This window comes from Oncorhynchus gorbuscha, linkage group LG17 (genome assembly GCF_021184085.1).
Source record: "Oncorhynchus gorbuscha isolate QuinsamMale2020 ecotype Even-year linkage group LG17, OgorEven_v1.0, whole genome shotgun sequence".
Taxonomy (NCBI): domain Eukaryota; kingdom Metazoa; phylum Chordata; class Actinopteri; order Salmoniformes; family Salmonidae; genus Oncorhynchus; species Oncorhynchus gorbuscha.
The window spans coordinates 2,915,074-2,931,373 of record NC_060189.1 but is presented as its reverse complement, the minus strand read 5'-3'; the positions used below and the strand labels follow the sequence as shown (position 1 = coordinate 2,931,373).

General features: G+C 51.6%; 1 protein-coding gene across 1 annotated transcript in view; it reads left to right on the top strand.

Moving 5' to 3' along the window:
• The window catches only part of LOC124002274 (pecanex-like protein 1), a 55,944-nt gene that overhangs the window by 15,660 nt on the left and 23,984 nt on the right, over positions 1-16,300 (top strand). The window contains 3 exon segments of the mRNA XM_046309649.1: positions 1,130-2,343; positions 2,346-3,060; positions 9,441-9,570. Coding sequence (XP_046165605.1) covers positions 1,130-2,343; positions 2,346-3,060; positions 9,441-9,570 — 2,059 coding nt within the window.

Below are 16,300 nucleotides of genomic sequence, written 5' to 3'. Positions count from 1 at the left end.
TCTCTCCGTCCTCTCTCCGTCCCCTCTTCGTCCCCTCTTCGTCCCCTCTTCGTCCCCTCTTCGTCCCCTCTTCGTCCCCTCTCTCCGTCCTCCTCTCTCCGTCCTCCTCTCTCCGTCCTCCTCTCTCCGTCCTCCTCTCTCTGTCCTCCTCTCTCTGTCCTCCTCTCTCTGTCCTCCTCTCTCTGTCCTCCTCTCTCTGTCCTCCTCTCTCTGTCCTCCTCTCTCTGTCCTCCTCTCTCTGTCCTCCTCTCTCTGTCCTCCTCTCTCTGTCCCCTCTCTCTGTCCTCCTCTCTGTCCTCCCTCTCTGTCCTCCTCTCTCTGTCCTCCTCTCTCTGTCCTCCCTCTCTGTCCTCTCTCTCTGTCCTCCTCTCTCTGTCCTCCCCTCTGTCCCTCTCTGTCCTCCTCTCTCTGTCCTCCTCTCTCTGTCCTCCTCTTCTGTCCTCCTCTCTCTGTCCTCCCTCTTCTGTCCCCTCTCTCTGTCCTCCTCTCTCTGTCCTCCTCTCTCTGTCCTCCTCTCTCTGTCCTCCTCTCTCTGTCCTCCTCTCTCTGTCCTCCTCTCTCCGTCCTCCTCTCTCTGTCCTCCTCTCTCCGTCCTCCTCTCTCCGTCCTCCTCTCTATCCTCTCCGTCCTCTCTCCGTCCTCCTCTCTCCGTCCCCTCTCCGTCCCCCATCGTCCCCTCTCTCTCCTCTGTCCGTCCCTCGGTTTACTCTCTCCCTCACTGTTTGAGGTTGTGGACATGTGTCTTTTATACTGATAACAAGTTCAAACAGGTGCCATTAATACAGGTAACGAGTGGAGGACAGAGGAGCCTCTTAAAAAGTTGTTACAGGTCTGTGAGAGCCAGAAATCTTGCTTGTTTGTAGGTGACCAAATACTTATTTTCCACCATAATTTGCAAAGAAATTCATTAAAAATCCTACAATGTGATTTTCTGGATTTTTTTTCTTCTCATTTTGTCTGTCATAGTTGAAGTGTACTGTACCTATGATGGAAATTACAGGCCCCTCCCATCTTTTTAAGTGGGACAACTTGCACAATTGGTGGCTGACTAAATACTTGTTTTGCCCCACTGTAGAACAGACTTGAGAACAGACCTTCACTAATTTGATCTCCCTTTCCTCCCCTCCAGACATGATGTCTGACCCAAAGATTTACTGCCTTGTCTCCAGCCACTCCTTCGCCTCCATGCAGCCCTCCACCTCCCTTGGCCCCTCCGAGCTCTCCTGCGACCCTGCAAACCATTGTGGCTCCGCCTCCCATCCCTTCAGCCAATCCATGTCCTCTTGCGACACAGAGGGGTCGGCCCACACCCCCGGGTTACACTCCCAGTCCTTCAGGAAGGAGCCTCGTACCCGGGGTCTACCCCGCACCTCCAGTTCTGCTGGATCAGCCTTCCCCGACCCCTCCCTGCCCTCAGCTGACTTCAGCCTCTACCCCCCTCCTTGGAGAGGGGGCCTGGACCCGGTGTGTGAGCTGGAAGCTGCCAGACCCCGCCGGCCAGGGGCTGAAGCTGGAGGACAGGGGAATAAGGAGGGGGCTGCGGCTGAAAGGCTCTGCCAGCAGCATCCGGACCAGGCCTCTACCTCTGGCTGCTCTACAGCCTGCTACAGACACCAGCAGGTATCCTGCAGACTAGGGCTGGCAGGGGAGGGGGGGTCAGGTTTGTACCAGGCCTCTACCTCTGGCTGCTCTACAGCCTGCTACAGACACCAGCAAGAATCCTGCAGACTAGGGCTGGCAGGGGAGGGCGGGTCAGGTTTGTACCAGGCCGACCAGGGTGGTGGTGGGGGGAAGGTCAGTGCAGACAGCCTCCGCAGCCTGAGCACACGTAGCAGCGGCTCCACAGAGAGTTACTGCAGCGGGACTGACAGAGACACCAACAGCACAGTCAGCAGCTTCCACAGCGAGCAGACCAGCTCCACGCACGTGGAGAGTTTACTGTCCCTGTCAGGGGATGAGCAGCGCGGGACAGGGAGGGAGAGGGGAGGTGGGGAGGCTGCTGCTACTGGGCCCGGGTCCACCTCAACAGGGGAGGGCAGGACTTCTACTCTGGGGTCCAGCCTTGGTTCTAGCATCTCAAGAGGACTGAACAGCCTGCCTTCCAGGGAGGCTAATAAGAACCCTCATGCCAATGAGCTAACAGCCAAACAGCCCTCCTCCTCCGCCACGTCCCCCTCTATCACCAACCCCCCAGCCTCGGGCCAGGACCCTCCAGCAGGCCCCTCCTACAGCAGTAGCATGAGGACCAGTGCTGATGGCTCGGCCTGCACAGTCAGCAGGGAACAGGACTGGGACGTGAAATCCGCCACCCTCGTCCAACGAACTTCTTCCTCCTGGGAGCCGGGCGCAACAGCGGGCGCCGCCGGACCGGTAAGAAACGGGCGAGCAGCTTCGATGCCAGCCGTCACCGGGACTACGTGTCTTTGCGCGGCATGGCCAAGCCGCGCAGTGCGGTATTCGCTGCCGGGGGTGGAGAGGAGGAGTGGAGCGAAGCCAGTGATCTTAGCTGTGCCTCAAGCCTTCAGTCCACCCAATCACATCACTTCAGCACGGACTCCTCCTCCTCCACCACTTCCCACTCCTGCCACTCCCCCGAGGGACGCTACCGTGCCCTGAAAGTCAAGCACAGCCACTCCCACAGCCACTCCCACACAGCCGCCACCACAGCCTCCACCTCCTCCTCTTCACAGAAAGCCCAGGCTGAATATGAGATGGGAGGAGGGAGGGCCGGGGGAAGAGGCAAGCGTCGCACCTCTGGTCGGACACCCAGCACGGGCAGCGCCAAAACCCACGCCCGGGTGCTGAGCCTGGACAGCGGCACGGCGGCGTCCGCCTGCCTTAACGACCCCCACCGCCTGGGGGCCCCCGCCGCCGGGCTCCGACCCCTCACCACCTCCAAATCTGACCTGGAAGCCAAAGAGGGGGAGGTCCTGGACGCTGCGTCCCTATTGGGCAGGGCCTCACAGCTGGAGTCAGTAACCAGGTCCAGGAATAGTCTACCCAGCCAGACAGCCTTCTCTTCAGAGCCCCTGGACGCTCCCACCGCCGGCCCTTCACGAGGTGGGTATCCAGGGTTATAGTTTAGTGGGTTATAGTTTAGTGGGTTATAGTTTAGTGGGTATAGTTTAGTGGGTTATAGTTTAGTGGGTATCCGGGGTTATAGTTTAGTGGGTATCCGGGGTTATAGTTTAGTGGGTATCCGGGGTTATAGTTTAGTGGGTATCCGGGGTTATAGTTTAGTGGGTATCCGGGGCTATAGTTTAGTGGGTATCCGGGGCTATCGTTTAGTGGGTATCCGGGGCTATCGTTTAGTGGGTATCAGGGGCTATCGTTTAGTGGGTATCCGGGGCTATCGTTTAGTGGGTATCCGGGGTTATAGTTTAGTGGGTTTAGTGGGTATCCGGGGTTATAATTTAGTGGGTTATAGTTTAGTGGGTATCCGGGGTTATAGTTTAGTGGGTTATAGTTTAGTGGGTTATAGTTTAGTGGGTATCCGGGGTTATAGTTTAGTGGGTATCCGGGGTTATAGTTTAGTGGGTATCCGGGGTTATAGTTTAGTGGGTTATAGGTTATAGTTTAGTGGGTTATAGTTTAGTGGGTTATAGTTTAGTGGGTTATAATTTAGTGGGTGGGTTATAGTTTAGTGGGTTATAGTTTAGTGGGTATCCGGGGTTATAATTTAGTGGGTTATAGTTTAGTGGGTTATAGTTTAGTGGGTATCCGGGGTTATAATTTAGTGGGTTATAGTTTAGTGGGTATCCAGGGTTATAGTTTAGTGGGTATCCAGGGTTATAGTTTAGTGGGTATCCGGGGTTATAGTTTAGTGGGTATCCGGGGTTATAGTTTAGTGGGTATCCGGGGTTATAGTTTAGTGGGTTATAGTTTAGTGGGTTATAGTTTAGTGGGTTATAGTTTTGGGTATGGGTTATAGTTTAGTGGGTATCCGGGGTTATAGTTTAGTGGGTATCCGGGGTTATAGTTTAGTGGGTATCCGGGGTTATAGTTTAGTGGGTATCCGGGGTTATAATTTAGTGGGTTATAGTTTAGTGGGTATCCGGGGTTATAGTTTAGTGGGTATCCGGGTTATAGGTTATAGTTTAGTGGGTATCCGGGGTTATAGTTTAGTGGGTTATAGTTTAGTGGGTATGGGTTATAGTTTAGTGGGTTATAAGTTTAGTGGGTTATAGTTTAGTGGGTATCCGGGGTTATAGTTTAGTGGATATCCGTGGTTATAGTTTAGTGGGTATCCGGGGTTATAGTTTAGGGTTATAGTTTAGTGGGTATCCGGGGTTATAGTTTAGTGGGTATCCGGGGTTATAGTTTAGTGGGTATCCGGGGTTATAGTTTAGTGGGTATCCGGGGTTATAGTTTAGTGGGTATCCGGGGTTATAGTTTAGTGGGTATCCGGGGTTATAGTTTAGTGGGTATCCGGGTTATAGTTTAGTGGGTATTTAGTGGGTTATAGTTTAGTGGGTTATAGTTTAGTGGGTTATAGTTTAGGGTTATAGTTTAGTGGGTATCTAGGGTTATAGTTTAGTGGGTATCTAGGGTTATAGTTTAGTGGGTATCCGGGGTTATAGTTTAGTGGGTATCCGGGGTTATAGTTTAGTGGGTTATAGTTTAGTGGGTATCTAGGGTTATAGTTTAGTGGGTATCCGGGGTTATAGTTTAGTGGGTTATAGTTTAGTGGGTATCTAGGGTTATAGTTTAGTGGGTTATAGTTTAGTGGGTTATAGTTTAGTGGGTTATAGTTTAGTGGGTATCTAGGGTTATAGTTTAGTGGGTAGTTTGTTTCAGGGTGGTAAGCTGATCAGATAGTTTGGTTATCTTATTTTCATTAGTAACTAGTAACCTCTCATAGTAACCTCTCATAGTAACCTCTCATAGTAACCTCAGTGTTTTTTCTGCCATAGGATTGACGAACGATGTCAAATAGGTGCTTATCATGAAGCTCTGACACTGGCTTTAATAGAAACTGAATCGAAGCATTTAACATCACTGTTAAGTCATGTAGCTAGTGGTCTAGTAGTCTAGGCCTTCACTGCACGGTTAAGTCATGTAGCTAGTTAGCTAGGCCTTCACTGCACTGTTAAGTCATGTAGCTAGTGGTCTAGTAGTCTAGGTCTTCACTGCACGGTTAAGTCATGTAGCTAGTTAGCTAGGCCTTCACTGCACTGTTAAGTCATGTAGCTAGTGGTCTAGTAGTCTAGGTCTTCACTGCACGGTTAAGTCATGTAGCTAGTGGTCTAGTAGTCTAGGTCTTCACTGCACGGTTAAGTCATGTAGCTAGTTAGCTAGCTAGGCCTTCACTGCACTGTTAAGTCATGTAGCTAGTTAGTCTAGGCCTTCACTGCACTGTTAAGTCATGTAGCTAGTAGTCTAGGCCTTCACTGCACTGTTAAGTCATGTAGCTAGTTAGCTAGTAGTCTTTCATTGCAATGAGGGTTTTTTCCTCCCAGACTGTTTTTCCTCTCACTGTAATTCTGCTGCCCATAACATGACGTGCACATTCCACAGTTAGGCTGTCATCGCTGCCACTTTCTGACCTATTAGAATTTCTCTAATGAATCAATGACAAAGAATCCATTTCAATTGAAACTTGGATTACAGGTCATGTCTCCCCTTATGCTATATGATACTGTGCCTTTTAGAGGATTCACACCCCTGGACCTTTTCCACGTTTGTTGTTACAACCTGAATTTAAAATGGATTAAGTTGTGATTTTGTGGTCTACACACACTACCCCAATAATCTCAAATAATTATGTTTTTTAAGATTGTTTTTTTTTTTAGAAATGTGTTAAATTAGAAGCTGAAATGTTTTAAGTCAGTAAGTTTTCAACCACGTTTGTTATGGCAAGCCTAATTAAGTTCAGGAGTTCAAATGTGCTTAACATGTCACATAATGAGTTGCATTGGACTCACTCTGTGTGCAAAAATAGTGTTTAACGTGATTTTTAAACGAGTACCTCATCTCTGTATCCCGCACATACAATTATCTGTATGTTCTCTTAGTCGAGCAGTCCTAAATAATTGACAAGCATACCCATAACATGATGCAGCCACCACTATGCATGAAAATATGGAGAGTGATATGGAGAGTGATACTCCGTACTGTGTATCACGTAGAATGTATGCACACATGACTGTAAGTCGCTTTGGATAAAAGCGTCTGCTAAATGGCATTTATTATTATTATTATTATTGGATTTTCCCTAAACATAACACTTTGTATTCAGGACAAAGTTCTTTGCTGTATTACTGTAGTGCCTTATAGCAAACAGGATGCATGTTCTGAAATGTTTTTATTCTGCACAGGCTTCCTCCTTTTCACTCTGTCAATTAGGTTGGTATTGTGGAATCAAATTAGATGGATCACTTTACACATATTTAGCAGATGTGGGTGTGGTGAAATGCTTGTGTTATGAGCTCCAACAGTGCAGTAATATCGAACAATTCACAACCATACACACATCTAAAAGTGAAAGAATGGAATTAAGTAATATATAAATATTAGATTCAGCAGTGTCAGAGTGGCATTAACTGAAATACAGTATATACATATGAGATGAATAAAGCAGTATTTAAACATTGTTAAAGTGGCTAGTTTGGACAGCTACTCATTCCAGGGTTTTTCTTTATTTTGCCTGTTTTCTACATTGTAGAAATAATTGTGAAGACATCCAAACTATTAAATAACACGCATGGAATCATGTAGTAACCCTAAAAAGTGTTAAACAAATAAAAATATATTTTATAATATTGATGACAGCTTTGCACACTCTTGGCATTCTCTCAACCAGCTTCATGAGGTAGTCACCTGGAATGCATTTCAGTCAACAGTTGTGCCTTTTTTAATTTGTGGAACTTATTTCCTAAATGCGTTTGAGACAATGAGTTGTGTTTTGACAAGGTAGGGATGGTATACAGAAGATGGCCCTATTTGGGTAAATACCCAAGTCCATATTATGGCAAGAACCGCTCAAATAATCAAAGACAAAATGACAGTCCTTCAAGACATGAAGGTCAGTCAAGAACTTTAAAAGTTTGTGTGCAGTCGTAAAAACCATCAAGCTCTGTGATGAAACTGGCTCTCATGAGGACCGCCACAGGAAAGGAAGACCCAGAGTTACCTGTCTCTCATGAGGACCGCCACAGGAAAGGAAGACCCAGAGTTACCTCTGCTGCAGCGGATCAGTTCATTAGAGTTACCTGTCTCTCATGAGGACCGCCACAGGAAAGACCCAGAGTTACCTGTCTCTCATGAGGACCGTCACAGGAAAGGAAGACCCAGAGTTACCTCTGCTGCAGAGGATAAGTTCATTAGTTACCTGGCTCTCATGAGGACCGTCACAGGAAAGGAAGACCCAGAGTTACCCTTTCTAAATAAACATGTGGAAGAAGTCACTGGGTGAGAAAAGTGTTCTGAAGAACCTGTACATCATCATCTTTACCCCCTGTATGTAGCTTTACAATGTCATCTCAGTCATAACACTATAAATAAGGACCTGGTAATAGCGTTGGCGTTTCCCCTCTCGGAGTTGGTATTAACGATTTCCTGTCTTGTAATCTGTCGTCTTTTATGAGTCATGGTGGATGCTGGGTAATTTTTTTTTTCTCAGTCAGCTGGGCGCCAGTGTATATATACACCACCACAGTCTGGGTGTGTCTGGACCTGTCTGCCAGGGTTGGTAGTGAGTGGATGGTAACAGTCCTCATCTACCCTGGTGCAGCTTGGTTTGCAGCTGAGCTGAGGGATTCCATTTACGCCTGCAGAGAGAAATTGAGAGGTAGACAGGGTAGTGTCACCTATAATACACGCAGAGGAGGACAGTTACTAACAGGTCCTGTGACCTTGGCCATTTTTAGTTTAGATGAATCGTTAGGTAAATACAACCAATCTTCTGACGTGTGTGTGTGTGTGTGTGTGTGTGTGTGTGTGTGTGTGTGTGTGTGTGTGTGTGTGTGTGTGTGTGTGTGTGTGTGTGTGTGTGTGTGATGGGCTTTAGTAGTGTTGTTTCATAACTGCAGCTTTCTTAACACCTGTTTTAGTATCTCTGTCTGATGTTCAGGCAGGAAGTGTTGTTAGTCACTGTTCTGTTATCCCTGTGGCAGAGGGCAGGGGTATTCAACTCTTACTCGACCAGGTCTGGAGTACTTCTGGTTTTCTTTTCTACCTGATAACACACCTGGTGTCCCACGGCCTTAATCAGTCCCTGATTTAGAGGAGAACAATGTAAAATGGCAATAGAACTGGTCCAAAGTTAATTTAGAGTTGTATAGGCCCCCCCGCAGATCTCTGCTATGGGCTTGAGTATTACTACATTGATCACTAACATTTTGAAGCTGAGCCATTTATTCGTGCTCTGCTGGGCAGTGCAGTCATATCGGACTAAGATCATAACATGATGTCAGAACTACTTCAACATCGTCCAATATAAGACAGGAGAGATTATTTTCTCACAGAAAATATTAATGTTCCTCGAGTTGTCGGAGTTTAGAGTGACGAAAAGTAGCCAACAGCTAACTGCTCTCTGCTCATTTCATTGAGCAGAGCAGGCCAAGAGGAGCCGTTGCTACGGATACGTAGACTCAGAGAACCATGAGCAGAGCGTGCTGTGTGCAGGGAGGCAGTGAGTGACAGAGAGAAGCAGCTAATGGATTTACTGATGGAAGAAGTTATTTCTGGTTTCGGGCCGGGCCTTAAATGTTGCAGAAGCAATCAGGCCTGTGTAGCGTTGGGCCTGAATGTAGCATAGGGCCTGAAGGTTGTGGGCCCTGGGCCTGAATGTCGTGGGCCTGAATGTCGTGGGCCTGAATGTCGTGGGCCTGAATGTCGTGGGCCTGAATGTCGTGGGCCTTGGTAGCGTAGGGCCTGAGCAGCGTAGGGCCTGAACGTCGTGGGCCTGGGCAGCGTAGGGCCTGAACGTCGTGGGCCTGGGCAGCGTAGGGCCTGAACGTCGTGGGCCTGGGCAGCGTAGGGCCTGAACGTCGTGGGCCTGGGCAGCGTAGGGCCTGAACGTCGTGGGCCTGGCTAGCGCAGGGCCTGAACGTCGTGGGCCTGGGTAGGGCTCTACTCTGCTGGTGTTTTGCTCTGTGAGGCTCAGGCCTAGTGTTCCCTAAGCAGCGGCCAGCCATGCTGACACGTAGACAAAGGGAACTTCCATCCCCTTACTGTTTTGCTGCTCCAAAACAGTAACAAAACTAAGGCGATACAATGAATCACAACGTTAGGACCGACACAAGCTCGGCTAAGTCAGGTGGTCACCATAGAGATGTACGAGAGATATCATCTCTTTCCAATAGCAGCTTCTGTGACTAGCCTGGTCAGCTCCATTTAAGGGCTATCAGGCTTTGGTACAAATGTGTCCTCAATCCAACTCTATGGTTGTCAGCCATGTTGCTAACCCTTCCTCACTGCGCTTTCTCTCGCCTTGACAGCCCCCGGAAACGAGGACACGGTGACGTTTCGGCGTGAGCGTAGTACGTTCCGTCGGCAGGCAGTGCGGCGGCGGCACAACGCGGGGACTAACCCCACGCCCCCCTCCTCCCTCATCGGATCACCTCTCAGGTACGCTCCGCAATGCATGCTGTGCCGTCCACGGACAGGCTCAGGGGTCAGGGTCAGCTGTGCATGTTGGTTAATGGACATGGAGGGAGTCCTGGAGGGTACCCTTTGCAGTGTATGTTGGGTAATCTTAAAGGACAGGGATATGGGGTTTCTGGGTAGAGCTGTGCATGTTGGGTAATGGACATGGTCAAAGGTGGGGCTCGGGGGTCATGCAGCAGGTTCCACTCTTCACTTCCATCTACTTCCATCGAAGGCAGGGAGGGGGATTAGGTCCTGTCACTGGAAGGCGGGGTGGGGGATTAGGTCCTGTCACTGGAAGGCAGGGAGGGGGATTAGGTCCTGTCACTGGAAGGCAGGGAGGGGATTAGGTCCTGTCACTGGAAGGCGGGGAGGGGGATTAGGTCCTGTCACTGGAAGGCGGGGAGGGGGATTAGGTCCTGTCACTGGAAGGCGGGGAGGGGGATTAGGTCCTGTCACTGGAAGGCGGGGAGGGGGATTAGGTCCTGTCACTGGAAGGCGGGGAGGGGGATTAGGTCCTGTCACTGGAAGGCGGGGAGGGGGATTAGGTCCTGTCACTGGAGGGGGAGGGGGATTATGTCCTGTCACTGGAAGACTGGGGGAGGGGGATTAGGTCTTGTCCTGTCACTGAAGAAGGGGGATTAGGTCCTGTCACTGGAAGACAGGGGGAGGGGGATTAGGTCCTCTCCTGTCACTGGAAGACCTGTGGAGGGGGATTAGGTCCTGTCACTGGAAGACGGGGGGAGGGGGATTAGGTCCTGTCACTGGAAGACTGGGAAGGGGATTAGGTCCTGTCACTGGAAGACTGGGGGAGGGGGATTAGGTCCTGTCACTGGAAGATGGGGAGGGGATTAGGTCCTGTCCTGTCACTGGAAGATGGGGAGGGGGATTATGTCCTGTCACTGGAAGACGGGGGAGGGGGATTAGGTCCTGTCACTGGAAGACTGGGGGAGGGGGATTAGGTCCTGTCACTGGAAGATGGGGAGGGGGATTAGGTCCTGTCCTGTCACTGGAAGACGGGGGGGAAGGGGATTAGGTCCTGTCACTGGAAGATTGGGAAGGGGATTAGGTCCTGTCACTGGAAGACAGGGGGAGGGGGATTAGGTCCTGTCACTGGAAGATGGGGAGGGGCATTAGGTCCTGTCCTGTCACTGGAAGACGGGGGGAGGGGGATTATGTCCTGTCACTGGAAGACTGGGGGAGGGGGATTAGGTCCTGTCACTGGAAGATGGGGAGGGGGATTAGGTCCTGTCCTGTCACTGGAAGACTGGGGGAAGGGGATTAGGTCCTGTCACTGGAAGACTGGGGGAAGGGGATTAGGTCCTGTCACTGGAAGACGGGGAAGGGGGATTAGGTCCTGTCACTGTAAAACGGTGGGAGGGGGATTAGGTCCTGTCACTGGAAGACAGGGAAGGGGATTAGGTCCTGTCACTGGAAGACTGGGGAGGGGGATTAGGTCTTGTCCTGTCACGAAGACGGGGGAAGGGGGTTACATTTACATTACATTTAAGTCATTTAGCAGACGCTCTTATCCAGAGCGACTTACAAATTGGATTAGGTCCTGTCCTGTCACTGGAAGACGGGGGAAGGGGATTAGGTCCTGTCCTGTCACTGGAAGACTTGGGGAAGGGGATTAGGTCCTGTCACTGGAAGACTGGGGGAGGGGGATTAGGTCTTGTCCTGTCACGAAGACGGGGGGAGGGGGATTAGGTCCTGTCACTGGAAGACTGGGGGAGGGGGATTAGGTCCTGTCACTGGAAGACTGGGGGAGGGGGATTAGGTCCTGTCCTGTCACTGGAAAACAGGGGGAGGGGGATTAGGTCCTGTCACTGGAAGACGGGGGAAGGGGATTAGGTCCTGTCCTGTCGAAGACGGGGGAAGGGGATTAGGTCCTGTCACTGGAAGACGGGGGAGGGGGATTAGGTCCTGTCCTGTCACTGAAGACGGGGGAGGGGGATTAGGTCCTGTCCTGTCATGAAGACGGGGGGGAAGGGGATTAGGTCCTGTCACTGGAAGACGGGGGAAGGGGATTAGGTCCTGTCCTCACTCTGGAAGACAGGGGGAGGGGGATTAGGTCCTGTCCTCTACTCTGGAAGGCAGGGAAGGGGATTAGGTACTGTCACTGGAAGACGGGGGGAGGGGATTAGGTCCTGTCCTGTCACTGGAAGACTGGGGGAAGGGGATTAGGTCCTGTCACTGGAAGACGGGGGAAGGGGATTAGGTCCTGTCACTGGAAGACTGGGGGAAGGGGATTAGGTCCTGTCACTGGAAGACGGGGGAAGGGGATTAGGTCCTGTCACTGGAAGACGGGGGGAAGGGGATTAGGTCCTGTCACTGGAAGACGGGGGAAGGGGATTAGGTCCTGTCCTCTACTCTGGAAGGCAGGGAAGGGGATTAGGTCCTGTCACTGGAAGACTGGGGGAAGGGGATTAGGTCCTGTCACTGGAAGACTGGGGGAAGGGGATTAGGTCCTGTCACTGGAAGACTGGGGGAAGGGGATTAGGCCCTGTCCTGTCACTGGAAGACGGGGGGAAGGGGATTAGGTCCTGTCACTGGAAGACGGGGGGAAGGGGATTAGGTCCTGTCCTGTCACTGGAAGACTTGGGGAAGGGGATTAAGGTCCTGTCACTGGAAGATGGGGAGGGGGATTAGGTCCTGTCACTGGAAGATGGGGAGGGGGATTAGGTCCTGTCACTGGAAGGCGGGGAGGGGGATTAGGTCCTGTCACTGGAAGATGGGGAGGGGATTAGGTCCTGTCACTGGAAGGCGGGGAGGGGGATTAGGTCCTGTCACTGGAAGACTGGGGAGGGGGATTATGTCCTGTCACTGGAAGACTGGGTGAGGGGGATTAGGTCCTGTCACTGGAAGACAGGGGGGGGGATTAGGTCCTCTCCTGTCACTGGAAGACCTGTGGAGGGGGATTAGGTCCTGTCACTGGAAGACAGGGAAGGGGATTAGGTCCTGTCACTGGAAGACTGGGGGAGGGGGATTAGGTCTTGTCCTGTCACTGGAAGACTGGGTGAGGGGGATTACGTCTTGTCCTGTCACTGGAAGACTGGGGGAGGGGGATTAGGTCCTGTCACTGGAAGATGGGGAGGGGGATTAGGTCCTGTCACTGGAAGACGGGGAAGGGGATTAGGTCCTGTCACTGGAAGACAGGGGGAAGGGGATTAGGTCCTGTCACTGGAAGACAGGGGAGGGGGATTAGGTCCTGTCACTGGAAGATGGGGAGGGGGATTAGGTCCTGTCACTGGAAGACTGGGGGAGGGGGATTATGTCCTGTCACTGGAAGACAGGGAAGGGGATTAGGTCCTGTCACTGGAAGACTGGGGGAGGGGGATTAGGTCCTGTCACTGGAAGACTGGGGGAGGGGGATTAGGTCCTGTCACTGGAAGACTGGGGGAGGGGGATTAGGTCCTGTCCTGTCACTGGAAGACAGGGGGAGGGGGATTAGGTCCTGTCACTGGAAGACGGGGGAAGGGGATTAGGTCCTGTCCTGTCACTGGAAGACGGGGGGAAGGGGATTAGGTCCTGTCCTGTCACTGGAAGACGGGGGAGGGGGATTAGGTCCTGTCCTGTCACGAAGACGGGGGGGAGGGGGATTAGGTCCTGTCCTGTCATGAAGACGGGGGAAGGGGATTAGGTCCTGTCCTCACTCTGGAAGACAGGGGGAGGGGGATTAGGTCCTGTCACTGGAAGATGGGGAGGGGGATTAGGTCCTGTCCTGTCACTGGAAGACGGGGGGAGGGGGATTATGTCCTGTCACTGGAAGACGGGGGAGGGGATTAGGTCCTGTCACTGGAAGATGGTGGGAGGGGGATTAGGTCCTGTCCTGTCACTGGAAGATGGTGGGAGGGGATTAGGTCCTGTCCTGTCACTGGAAGACGGGGGGAAGGGGATTAGGTCCTGTCCTGTCACTGGAAGACAGGGAAGGGGATTAGGTCCTGTCACTGGAAGACGGGGGAGGGGGATTATGTCCTGTCACTGGAAGACTGCGGGAGGGGGATTAGGTCCTGTCACTGGAAGATGGGGAGGGGGATTAGGTCCTGTCCTGTCACTGGAAGACGGGGGGGGGGATTATGTCCTGTCACTGGAAGACGGGGGGAGGGGATTAGGTCCTGTCACTGGAAGATGGTGGGAGGGGGATTAGGTCCTGTCCTGTCACTGGAAGATGGTGGGAGGGGGATTAGGTCCTGTCCTGTCACTGGAAGACGGGGGGAAGGGGATCAGGTCCTGTCACTGGAAGACGGGGAAGGGGATTAGGTCCTGTCACTGGAAGATGGGGAGGGGGATTAGGTCCTGTCCTGTCACTGGAAGACGGGGGGAGGGGATTATGTCCTGTCACTGGAAGACGGGGGGAGGGGATTATGTCCTGTCACTGGAAGACTGGGGGAGGGGGATTAGGTCCTGTCACTGGAAGACTGGGGGAGGGGGATTAGGTCCTGTCACTGTAAAACGGTGGGAGGGGGATTAGGTCCTGTCACTGGAAGACAGGGAAGGGGATTAGGTCCTGTCACTGGAAGACTGGGGGAGGGGGATTAGGTCCTGTCACTGGAAGACTGGGGGAGGGGGATTAGGTCTTGTCCTGTCACGAAGACGGGGGGAGGGGGAAGTCCTGTCACTGGAAGACTGGGGGAGGGGATTAGGTCCTGTCCTGTCACTGGAAGACAGGGGAGGGGGATTAGGTCCTGTCACTGGAAGATGGGGGAAGGGGATTAGGTCCTGTCCTGTCACTGGAAGACTGGGGGAAGGGGATTAGGTCCTGTCCTGTCACTGGAAGACGGGGGAAGGGGGATTAGGTCCTGTCCTGTCACGAAGACGGGGGGAGGGGGATTAGGTCCTGTCCTGTCACGAAGACTGGGGGAAGGGGATTAGGTCCTGTCACTGGAAGACGGGGGAAGGGGATTAGGTCCTGTCCTCTACTCTGGAAGACAGGGGGAGGGGGATTAGGTCCTGTCCTCTACTCTGGAAGGGGGGGAAGGGGATTAGGTCCTGTCACTGGAAGACTGGGGGAAGGGGATTAGGTCCTGTCACTGGAAGATTGGGGGAAGGGGATTAGGTCCTGTCACTGGAAGACGGGGGAAGGGGATTAGGTCCTGTCACTGGAAGACGGGGGAAGGGGATTAGGTCCTGTCCTGTCTTGTCACTGGAAGACTGGGGGAAGGTGATTAGGTCCTGTCACTGGAAGACGGGGGGAAGGGGATTAGGTCCTGTCACTGGAAGACGGGGGAAGGGGATTAGGTCCTGTCCTGTCTTGTCACTGGAAGACTGGGGGAAGGTGATTAGGTCCTGTCACTGGAAGACGGGGGGAAGGGGATTAGGTCCTGTCCTGTCACTGGAAGACTTGGGGAAGGGGATTAAGGTCCTGTCACTGGAAGACTTGGGGAAGGGGATTAGGTCCTGTCCTCTACTCTGGAAGGCAGGGAAGGGGATTAGGTCCTGTCCTCTACTCTGGAAGGCAGGGAGGGGGATTAGGTCCTGTCCTGTCACTGGAAGACGGGGGGAAGGGGATTAGGTCCTGTCCTGTCACTGGAAGACTTGGGGAGGGGGATTAGGTCCTGTCCTCTACTCTGGAAGGCAGGGAAGGGGATTAGGTCCTGTCCTCTACTCTGGAAGGCAGAGAGGACGATTCCTTGTACCATTGCCTCATGGTGCATGATGTGTTTGTTTCTCTCTTCCTTCGACTCTTTCCATTCTGCTGTATGAGTTTAACTTTTCCTTGTGTTTGTTGTTTGTTTCTCTTTTGGGGTTTTCAATCTGTTTCTCCTTTACTTCCCAAATCAAATCGTGACATTTCCTGTGTTATTTCGAGCAGAAACAAGGAAACTCCTAACAGACAAATTCAGAGCTGAGCTGGTCGGCCAAGCATGTGTCCCGAGGTGGAGGTGGAGGTGGAGGTGGAGGTGGAGGTGGAGGTGGAGGTGGAGGTGGAGCAGGAGGACGGCATGCTCATATTTGGGATGATGAGATAACGATGGGTTTCTTTAAGGATCGGCAGAGTGTTAGAGAAGCCGTTTTGAGACTGTTGAGCATTTTGAATCTTATTGATCCCAGACTGCCAGTGGCTGACCGGCTACTTTCTCCTCGTTTAACATTTCAGTGGCTAAGTAACATTTAGAAATATGATCTTTCAGGGGAATAGCACAGAAAACTTATTTGACTTTAGTTATGTCCAGGAATGTGCAGCAGCAGCAGCAGCAGCAGCATATGGTTGAAGAGTCCCAAGACGTTCGATAAGTTAGGTCACCTCTTTGGTTGGAAGGATCACATTCCGATGGAAAATAAGGATGAAATAAACGTTTCAAATTTAGAGTAAAATCTACACAGTGCCAAGACCAGGACATCTGGGCACTATTGTCAAAGGACGCAGCGTTTTGTACGGCAAAAATAGTCTGGGGGGAAAAGGAGAGGAAGCTGATTTTTTTTTAAGTATTAATTTTAAAGAGGATGGATGGATGCTATAGCATCGACATCCCTCCCTCTGGAGTGTATCCCGAGGACACTAACCTGCCAGATCAGGACGCTTTGTCTTATTGAGCCGATCGAGCTGAGGCATACTGCCATGCATATCTCTGAGAGGGATGGTATGGAAGCTAACAGTACAGACTTGTAATGGTGTAGACGAGGGTATATACGCACGTATTTTTCAGTGGGTACTGCGTATACTCACTTCTTAATTTCCATGATTCGTATCAAGACAGTGTAGTGGAGG